Source organism: Sinocyclocheilus grahami, unplaced genomic scaffold, assembly GCF_001515645.1.
Source record: "Sinocyclocheilus grahami isolate Dianchi unplaced genomic scaffold, SAMN03320097.WGS_v1.1 scaffold1192.1, whole genome shotgun sequence".
NCBI classification, from domain to species: Eukaryota; Metazoa; Chordata; class Actinopteri; order Cypriniformes; family Cyprinidae; genus Sinocyclocheilus; species Sinocyclocheilus grahami.
Window position 1 is genome coordinate 215,935 of NW_015506371.1, and position 11,548 is coordinate 227,482.

Consider the following 11,548-nt stretch of genomic DNA (forward strand, 5'->3'; position numbering starts at 1 on the left):
GATCATTCCCAAGGATGCACCACATCCTGAAATGTATGTACATATTTAAGTTGGACCCATTACTGTCATGTGCTCACTTTAAACACGGCGCAAGTAAAAACTGTCTCAACTCACCCCTCTCTTCCCTAACTATTATAACATTTTCTGTGCTGCCCCTGATGTTATATTGAGGGATACTGTTTTGTGCCCCCTGAGCTTTCTAAAATTGAGTAGCCCTAGAAGACAAGAAAATTGAGATATTTTGTCATGTCAACTAAAGCAAAAAAGAGAAAGAGGTGCAGCAAAGTAAAAATAGAGTAATAAACATACATTTGTATATTTTTATTGAAGAAAGGGTTGGTCCTTGGCTATATGCAAATACCCTCATGTATATGTATCAATGGCCAATTCACCAAGTCACCACAGTGGATATTTCTCCAAATGGCCAGTAGATGGCCCTGTATGTACAGAGTGGAGCTGTACTCTCATATTTTTTTCCCCTTCACCATCCTCTCTATCCACCTGAATTCACACGCTGACTGCCTCTTTCACTGCCTTCCCTGGTAATGGCTATTATACTATAGAAAATACATAATGTGAGCATATCTCCTAAGGCTACAGCCAACCTCTTGTATTTGTGTGTATATGGGCCACTGAAGGTAGAATACTGTGCATGATAATTCACTGGCCTTATGTTTAGCTCAAACAATCAATGCAATGCATACCACACTTTATATAGTAAATACAGAACTGTACTTTTTAAACCATCCCTTTTCATACTGTCTGAGTCTAACGTAAATACTTAATGTATAAATAGTTTATTCAAAAATACTTTTGGCAAAAACATTGTGAATGTACTAGATTAGTGGCATGTCCTTATGTCATAGAGACATAATGTCAAGCTGCTAAGTAATAGATTAGTGGTACAAAGTAAGTTTAGCTTAGTTTATGTGGACCCTAAGTAAAATGTACATATGCATTTGCTTGTGTTTTCCAATCACATTTGTGGAGATTATTAATTGCTGGCCTATATATTGCATCACAGTATGTTCACCCTGGAATGTTAAATGTCAGAGTGTATTTTGTAGTAACCAAGGAAGCTTTTAGTTGAAAAAAACAGTGATCTTTTAAAAGCACCTAAAGCTAATCATTCATTCGGCACTAATAGAGCCTACACTAAAAAAGCATCCACTGTGAGCTCTTGACCGACAATATATCATGCTCACATGGTTTTTGTGGGCCATGGTCCTTTCCCTGCAATTTCTAATCTTTTGATACCACATACAAAAAAAAGACATATATAGTGTGTGTATAGTGAAAAGAATGCAATGCATGCAAGTAAGCATATTTCTATGACACATTTTTTAACAAATAACGTTGAAAATGTTTTGAAATATTTGCACCTACATTCTAGGTTGCATTTGAAATCAACCAACAAAGGGATTAAACAATACACATTTTAAAGCATATTTTTATTGTTTACATATATTTGAAACATTTCATAGTGAAACAGATTCCGAGTCAGAACATACATTAATTAAATATACAACAGACAAAACAGAAGCAGACTAGTGACAATAAGATTATTTACTCCATAAAAAAAGAAATGTAACCTTTTTGGCCCCGTGCAACTATGCAGGGCAATCAGAAAAGGTTTTCATAGTCAATACATACATTTAGTCAATACATGACTGCACAGTTTATTATCTGGGGTGTCAGATGTACAAAATATTAGTAGAACTCTGTCACGTTTTATAAAGAATTATATTATTCATGAGCAACCAGCTACCATGTTCCAAAAACAAGCTTGACCACCTTAAGATGGCATGACCATCTGGCAGCTGGTTTGTTGGTGGTTTACCAGCTTAGACAAGCTAGATTCAGCTATCATTCTCCAAAACACAGCTATCATCTTAAACTGGATTTCCCAGCATGGGTATAACAGAGGTCAAAGGTTAGAGTTCAATGTTGCTTTGATTCATTCGTTCCCATGGTAATGGGTCAATATCCTCTGCGACTGTAGTGTTTCGCCGTTCGCTCCAAAAGTGCTCGAGATCTGGGAGAGTTTGACAGGATGCATCTGAATGCCTCTCTATTATGGTCACACATCCTCGCTCATCCAATACCTTCATAACCACTGCGTGCATTTCATTTCCATTCCCCTCAAGTTTTAGTCTGTGTTTATCACGTCGACAAGCCAACAGTGAACACAGATTGCTAAGACTTTCTCTGAGGGGTACATGCATGGTGAGAAGAATGGCGGGAAAGAACGCGCTGCTCAAGTAAATGCACACCTGAGCGAAAATCAGCAAACCGACTGAAGGTTTGCAGCTTTCGCCAGAACTATGGCGCATCCACACCCAAGAGACCCATTCGGGAAGCATCATCAGCGTGTTCACGGTGATGATGCTTAAATACATCAAAGAATTCTCATACTGACGTGCAAGAAAAGACTCCTCGTGGGAACTCGGTTTGATGAGGAAGATGGTCCTGATGTGGCACACGGCAGAGAGGATGATGGGAAGAACGTAGATGCCCAATGGTAGCATCTTACTGAATACTCGCATTGCATCTTGGGAGTGAGATGTTAATTCGGACACACACAGACTGATATTTCCCTCTTCTTTTAACCTGGAAAAAACAATATCAGGAACCGGAAACACGAGCGCAACCGTCCATATGATCATTAAGGTTATCACAACGTTCTTTTGACGGAAATTTGACTGCTCCTCGGGATGACTGGAAAAGTTAGGCCGTGCTTGACTCGTAGCTAACAGTGTAAATGCTTTTACCGCTAGACAGCTGTGCTGAATCCACTCTGTAGTTCTGCAAGCCAGTAGTCCGAGTGTCCAGGTGCGCTTGTAGTATGTGACCGTGCGCGCCGGAGCGCACACAGAGAGTATCATCAAGTCAGTTGCACTCAAGTTGGCGAGCATCACGTATGCCTCGGATGCGCTCTGGCTGGCGAAAACGTAGATTAGTGCCCCAAGCACCAAAACATTCCCACCGATCCCAAGCCCACTGATTGTGCTGAGAATAGCCGGCACGATTAGTCTAGTATCTTCACCTTCTAACTGTTGCATGCCACCGTCAAAACTCACAAATGTGCTGTTCACTGCCATGTCAAACTCCATGAGGCGCAGTCCAGTAGGAACTACTCTGATGTGGATGCACTTTGCTGTACTGAATTCCCTTACACGCGCTTGATTGCAGATATTTTTAAGAGATGCCATTGTGTCGTCAAGCATCAACGTCATCGTAGCTGAAGGGAAACACAAACCCAGATGTGTCTATTGTGGAACTGAAGCATATGGCGTTCCCTCTTTTCTCCACAGCACCGCTTGAACGAAGTGAACATAAGCAACAACTACAGTTGGAAAAAAAAATGTGTGGATTGTGTTATAGTGCAAATGGTGACATTAATCATAAATACAAAATATGTGAGATAACCTTTCAGATAATTATCCAAACATTTGTCTCATTGTTTACTTCATCACTAACAGATCACCCCAAAATGATAATTTGCTAAAATGTAGCTTAAGGCCATCCAAGATATGAGTTTGTTTCTTGAGGAAAAGATTGGAGAAATTTAGCATTACATCATTTGCTCACCAATGGATCAGCAGTGAATGGGTGCCATCGCAATGAGAGTCCAATCATCTGGAGGAAGCAACATTATGGATAAAAGACTCTTATTTTAAGAGTAAGAATAAGAACAGTTTTAAGTTAAAAACATCTTGATGATGTTTCTTGCAGACATGCAGCTTGTCGCTTCACAAGACTTTAACTGATGGACTGGAGTGAGCAACTGATGTAATGCTAAATTTCTTCAAATCTGTTCCAATGAAGAAACAAACCCATCTACATCTTGGATGGCGTGAGGATGAGTAAACGTTCAGCAAATTTTTGGGTTAACTATTCCTTTAAAGAATTGTTAATAAATTGATTCATTATATTCATTCATTATTATTAATAAATATTTATACTGTTGAGTTAGGGGAAACTTAAAACCATATTTTAATTTAAAGAAAAAAAATGTAACCTCTTCTTTTAGCCAAAAAAGGGCCTTGTTAGTACACGTATGTTTATTTTATTAGTACATTCATTTGTTTATCCTGTCTGTATTCAAGCATCTTGTGGCTTAGAGACCCCGCAGCCACTCTCTCAGCTGTAGACCTGCTTTTACATTTCTGGGCCAGTATGTATATGTGCTTTCTTCTTGTTGTGACATAGTGCCCTTGGCTGTGCTCTTGCAATTTCTAACAACAAAAAGAGAGCAAAAAAAAAAAAGTTTGCTTAATGTGCACAGGACAGCCGAGAAGGTTATTTTTATTTCTCTTGAAGAATTTCCCGGACGGTGAAAGTAATGTTTTTACTTGAGGGATCAACTTTTATAGAAGATGTGGTATTAACACACAATCTTTTTTTCTCTCTCTGCTGTCAGCCAGTGCTTTTAGACACATGTATTGCATGCCCCTGGGTCGTTAGAAATCTCTTGATAATATTCTTTGACATAAACAATGTGAAAAATCAGGGCAGAATAGTCGATGGAGTGAAATCTCAGCAGGAAATCAGTGAGAATTTTCTTATTCATTTGGAAAAGGTAGACAAACAAACCATCCTTCCATCCATCCATTCATCCATCTCAACAGTTATGCAGGGTCACAGGGATGTTGAAATCTATCCCTGCATGGATGGCCAGTCCATTGCAGGGCTTAAATAAACTTTCTTTCCAATGTAAAATTTGAAGTAAGTACTTCCCATGGAGCATTATTATATTAACTGTTTTTAATGGCAATTTTCTAATTTGTCTTACGCTAACTTTAACCTCCAACGTTTGCAACAGAATGCTACCATCCCAAACTTGAATTAATGTTTACAATAACTAAAATGGTTCAGGGTTTGCATAAAATAAATGTGGAGTGTCATGCAAAAACGAATGACCCCATGCATCTTAACTTTGCTTTAGAATATAATATAGTTAGTATTACCATTTTAGGTTTTATTTGTATTGTCGAATAGAATCACTAATTTCATATAGCTAAGCAATTCAAACTGTTAAGTATTATTATTATTATTATTATGTTCTAATTCTTTAACATGTTAGATTTTATAATGTTTTCAATGTCTACTTTTTTATTAAATGTTTAATTATTTTCTCTAAATAATTAACAAATATACTGTACATCAAGTCCTTTTAGATGATGTGAATCTGCACAATTTCTTATGCAATTTGAAAATGATTTTCTATGTAATTACGTAACATTTTGCAACAGTTCAATAGCTATCAGATTACACAAACTGAATACCAATACAAGTTAAATGACACAAAATTGTCCATGGTTTGAATAAGTACTAGGCCTATTCTACTTGTGAAAAGTAGATATGTAATACATATGCCTATCCAAAAGAGGGCAGCAAAGTCCATAAAGCTAAATACCATAAATGTCCATTAAAAATGAAAATACTTATTACTATAATACAACGTAATATAATTGCATTAGAGACACTAAACACCTTAATATTTTAATAATGCTTGTTGTGAAATTATTTTGGATAGCTAAAACGAAGGGGTCATCGTCTTCTGACAAAGATCCCTAGCTTTTAATGTTAATATGATGGCTCTATGAGTCAAGTTGTTTCACACATAAGTGAATTTGTTCTTGGAACAATAATATTCAGTCCAGTAGTACCTAAGCTCACGGCGTTTTTCATATCCTAGCCACACTCTCCACCTTTAGCAAGAGAACACTTGAAGTTACTTAAAAACACTTTAAAAAAAAAGAAAAAAAAAAGAACTCAAACTCAGCTCCTGCTCGGCCACAAATTTTGTTCCAACCTTGGTCCAATGCACCTGCCACATATTTTTCAAGCAATTCAGAGCGTTTCTTTTGGCAGATTTATGGTTGAAGCCAAATTCTGCAGGACTGCAGGCCATCCAGGAGCTGAGTTTAACACCCCTGCTTTAAAAACTTCACACACTCGCAGAGTAAGTGTAGAAAGTGGGACGCCATACGCGCGGAAATATCATTTTTTAAATCTTAATTCACGCGCGTATACTTTTATGCATAGCATCCGCGCGCTAATCTCCTCGGTTATCTGTATGGCGCATAATAAAAAGCGCTTATCCCGCGCGCTGGCCGCAGGGCAGCATTTCTCCCACAAATAAACTACTCTGCACATAACCCGCACGTTAGGTAGGCCTAGACTTAAAAAAAAAAATCTACTGAAATTAAAAAAGGAGAAAAGCTAAATGAAATGAAGAGTTCAATTGGGAATAGATGAAGAATACATAGAAGTCATGAGACACTAAACACCTTAATATTTTAATAATGCTTGTTGTGAAATTATTTTGGATAGCTAAAACGAAGGGGTCATCGTCTTCTGACAGAGATCCCTAGCTTTTAATGTTAATATGATGGCTCTATGAGTCAAGTTGTTTCACACATAAGTGAATTTGTTCTTGGAACAATAATATTCAGTCCAGTAGTACCTAAGCTCACGGCGTTTTTCATATCCTAGCCACACTCTCCACCTTTAGCAAGAGAACACTTGAAGTTACTTAAAAACACTTAAAAAAAAAGAAAAAAAGAACTCAAACTCAGCTCCTGCACGACCACAAATTTTGTTCCAACCTTGGTCCAATGCACCTGCCACATATTTTTCAAGCAATTCAGAGCGTTTCTTTTGGCAGATTTATGGTTGAAGCCAAATTCTGCAGGACTGCAGGCCATCCAGGAGCTGAGTTTAACACCCCTGCTTTAAAAACTTCACACACTCGCAGAGTAAGTGTAGAAAGTGGGACGCCATACGCGCGGAAATATCATTTTTTAAATCTTAATTCACGCGCGTATACTTTTATGCATAGCATCCGCGCGCTAATCTCCTCGGTTATCTGTATGGCGCATAATAAAAAGCGCTTATCCCGCGCGCTGGCCGCAGGGCAGCATTTCTCCCACAAATAAACTACTCTGCACATAACCCGCACGTTAGGTAGGCCTAGACTTAAAAAAAAAAATCTACTGAAATTAAAAAAGGAGAAAAGCTAAATGAAATGAAGAGTTCAATTGGGAATAGATGAAGAATACATAGAAGTCATTGTAGATAACGCATACACCATTTGCTCATCTATTTAACATTCATTGAATTGAATAATCCGACCTTATTATCGTAAATAGCCTGCATATTTACTATGAATATGCTAATGCATGTTTGCTGGAAGCAGTCTATGGCGTAATAATTTTTTTCATCAATATATGCATATCTCCTCACGTAGATTCACAACATCGGCTGCAGCTCTATAGAGATAAACTGATTTGTAAGGAGGGGAGCAGGCTATATTCTTTGTCTTCAACCATCTTCTGATTGCCTCTATTCTGGCCATTTCTAGTTGCTCGCCCGAGGCCAGGCAAGTTACATTTCAATCAGTAGATTCATTGGAAAGTCATTACCCGAAACTTGAGGCTGAAAGGCACGGCGTCATTAGCGGAACTCGGGGCTCATTAATTGGCTGTCACTTTGCATCCGAACGGCGCTCGGGCCCTCGGCCAAACACCCGGTTTATCTCTTTCTTTTACGGAAAAATAATAGACAATTTATCATTAATCTAAAGCTAGAAATATTAACAAGTTAAATGTCATTTCCTGCGCTCCTTTGTGTTAATCCTCTCCTGTTGCTTTCTGCCCTTAAGCGCTCTGCAAGCGTTTCCTGAAACTCTTTGAATATTCAATGATTGTCGCTTTGCACGTCCCCTATAAAAACCTAGGCTTTTCTGTGAACCATTGCCACCATATGTGGTAACTAAGCTTAACTATTTATTTTGATATTTCCCCTTTCCCTTCAGTAGCACCCTCACACCTGACTTTCAGAAATATGCTAAAGCTCAGGCACTTAAACTTATTTACGCATAATGGCAAGAAAATGAACAAGGGTGCCAAACAGGGTGGAACCTAAAAGGATGGAAATATAGATCTTAAGTTTGCCATCATGATTGTCAGTTATTTTATGGGTTTACAGGTGTCAACTTAGAATTCTGTGTGATTATTATAAAGGGAAGGAATGTTTTGGAGTGAGGCAAACCCACTTGAAGCACCACAAACTTCACAACAGTTGCTTGTGTTGGTCCTGTAGATTTCCCAACGGAAATGACACTTCCTGGAGGATTAAGGCCTGGACAAATTCCAAGTGATGTTTCAAATTTGGAAAGGGGACACCACTAGAAGGGTCATTCCAGAATGACAAGTGTATTCCAAAAACATCTACATTATGAGTCACAATTGCCCGGCTCTGTTCAGAGTTCCCACTTCAAGGGCTTTGCCTTCAGAGTGAATAGGACATGCTCACTTCTGAAAGGAATTGCTGAGGAATTAACTTTTGGTCATTAAAATGACTTTACAAATCTAAGATGGACAGGTAAATAAAGCACACAGGAAAAAAACTATAAAATAATTACCAATTAAAATAAAATTTCCAAGAAAATATTTTGATTAGAGAATCAATGGAAAAAGCACATAGAATATTTCTTAATAAATTGTCAGTTTTTCATGTCGCAAATTACATCCCTGCAACATATCAAAATCCACTTGAACCAAAGTAGTGAAACAATTTAGTATTTACCTCTATGGTCACTTCGTTGTGCTAAAATGAAACTAACTATGATTTTCCTCTTTATAACTATGTGAGATATTTTATCCAGTATATTGTCCACAATATATATTATAGTACTACTACATAAAAGCCCATTTTTGTTTAATGAATGTCAATTTTTGATTATAATTACAAAAAGACTGTCTTAATAACAGTAACATTTTCTCGGTGGTCATCAGATTATGCTCAGTAAAAAATCGAAGGCCGTGGGTAGGTATTGATGATTGCCTTTCAAACAGTAGATGGACAACCACTGACTTGTTTGAGCACAGATCAATCAGCAGTCAAGGGCAAAGACCAAAACAATGGCAGACACACAATTCATTCCGATTAAGACAGCAGAGTTTAAAACTGGTGCCAGACAAGCATGTTCATAAATGAACTAAAATCCTTTTGATTAATGCACAGAGAGCGTTGACACAGTGTGGGGGCTCACGGAGATGATGGCCTCCCACTAAACAAATAAACAAATGACACACCTAAACCTGCAGACGCTCTTCGATTAGCTGCCGAGTTTAATCCAGGGTCACACAGAAGTGAAGCAGGTGTGTGGGTCAATATGATGGGAAGAACTGATGAAAAGGGAAAGCTATATGTGAATTTTTTATATATATATATATATATATACATATGGGAGGTAAATTAAAATTGGCAGCATATCATTGTTATTGGTTGTCCCTGAAATGTATTTAAAATGGTATCAAATGCACAATTGGTATATATTAATTTCATGCTAAGTCTAACATTTTGGGTTACTCAAAGACGTTTTTTCTATATTGCTGATTATTTAGTAGAAAAATATCTTTATATAACAGTTAACCAAATATTTTTTCATTGGTTCAAGGGCAAAGAATCTTTAACAGTTTCATAATCAATATTTTCTGCTGATGTTCATCTCCCTTGACCTTGCAGTGACCATGCTAATAGACCTTGACGTGGAGAAAGGTTGATGTGTGCTCTGTGTTTCCAATTATCTCCTGTTATACTCCGTCATCTTACACATAAATGCACACAGATGGCCAGGCGGATCACAATTTATGATGTTTGTAGGGACATGCCACCCATGATCATGACCACAGACCCTGTGACCTTTGACCTGTCACCTCTAACCTGCTCAAATGTGTCTGCTCATTGAGGTGTCCAATCACAATAGATCTCAAGATCAAACCCAAGTGTCTATTTGCCTTGTCTAAGCTGTTAGATAAACACTGAAGATCACTGACAGATTGGACCATTATGATTCAAACACGAACCCTCATTCAAACTCCACAGCACAGTTAGCTCAAAAACCTAAAGCAAATGCAGTCTCTAATCTTTCTTTCTGTTTTTCAAAAGATCATTCGTGATTGAAATTAAGTGAGCTATTCTAAAGAGACATCTGTCACCATAGAATGATACACAGATACTTGGAAAAGTGCATAAATATGCCTCATGCATATGTGTTCTTTTTATTCTCAATATTGAAGGCCATTATTTGCATTAAATCAGTTTTCTTTCATTGTTTACAATCTACTATTGTTGGTTTTGAGACTTTGAACACTTTAGTGGGTCACAGGTGGCCTGTCATGAGGTCAACTTTGTAAATGTAACTTGTAACTATTTTAGTTTAAATCTCAGATTAAAACACATCTGTTCAAATGATCTATTTAAAAAAAAATTTTTTTATATATATAAGGTGTCCTTGAGTGTTGATCAAATATATTATTATTCATTTATAGTTATTGTGTGTTATATAATCTATTTTTTCATATACTCAAAAATTACTTTTCCATTGCTGAACCAACTATGGAGTCTATGAGCACATTTGAAAACCTACCAGTGGAGGGCAATGCGTCTGAATAACATTGCTGGAAGTACTCCACATCTCAACTGACAAACAGAGTGTGCAAAAACATATTTAGGAGTCATTTGTTGTATTGTGCACGCAAAAAAATTTATCTGAATACAAACGTGGACATGCTAGCAGATTTTTAAGTTAGTCTTAACAAAAATGACCACTTAAATTCAACTCAAAGCCTAACATAAACCAAACTGAAATTAGTAAACTTCAATAAATGTAAATGTCAAAACTGTTTTCAAAATGTTTCAAAATGAATCTTTTTCAGTTAGTAGCTAGCAGCAGTGCACATTAGCATGTTAGTTGTAAATTTTCCTAGATGATATTCTCTTTTACATCCTAACAAACTCTAAGTGCACTCCTCTAATCTCATCTCCAAAACACATAAAATGACACCTTCAACATTTACTCTTCCCAAAGCAGGCTGGGAACTAACAATACCCTGCCAAAATACAGTTAATGCCAACAGAAACATTTGTGTAGTCCCAACACACATGCATTAAACTTCGACTGCATGCAATAAAATTAAGTTGTGACAAAATGTATTGAATTGTGCTGCATTATTCTATTTTAAATTAAAGTAGCCATATGTGAGTGACAAGGAAAAACTACTGAAAATTCTTTTAGTTATAGTTATAGAAAATTATGGTTTAAAAGACATTGCCTATAGGCCTACTGAATTTTGTGTCGAGTAGGCTATTCTAGGAGTCCACTGCGTACAAACATTATTTGTTTTAATTAATTCCACCATCTTAAACACAGTAATTGAAAATTCGTCCAATCATTATTTTATTTTAATAATAGATATGTTTTTAAGTTTAAGATCTGTAACGTGATCACTTGAGATCATTTGTGTTCCCTCTTTATCGGATGATTGACATGAGAGGTTGTGAAGTGCAGCTTGTTCCCACAAAATACTTCCGCGCGCAGTTTAGCGGATAATTAAATTCTAAATCGAGTTAAACCGCTCAAAGAAAATCTTGATGCCTCTAGTTTGTAAGTCGACACCTCGAGTAAAGCCCTAGAACACAGAAAAGCACAGCGTGCTGCCAGCTGCGTCAAACAAGTGTGCGAAAATTGAGCCCG

General features: G+C 37.1%; 1 protein-coding gene across 1 annotated transcript; it reads right to left on the reverse strand.

Annotated features, from left to right (window-relative positions):
- Window positions 1-1,934: 1,934 nt before the first annotated feature.
- LOC107567849 (probable G-protein coupled receptor 151) lies at window positions 1,935-3,101 on the reverse strand. Its single transcript, XM_016253615.1, has one exon. It carries the CDS (start codon window positions 3,099-3,101, stop codon window positions 1,935-1,937), a length of 1,167 nt encoding a protein of 388 aa, XP_016109101.1.
- Window positions 3,102-11,548: the final 8,447 nt, after the last annotated feature.

Coding starts and splice junctions, on each gene's coding strand:
- LOC107567849 (XM_016253615.1), bottom strand. CDS start 3,101: ATGGCAGTGAACAGCACATTTGTGAGTTTTGACGGTGGCATGCAACAG.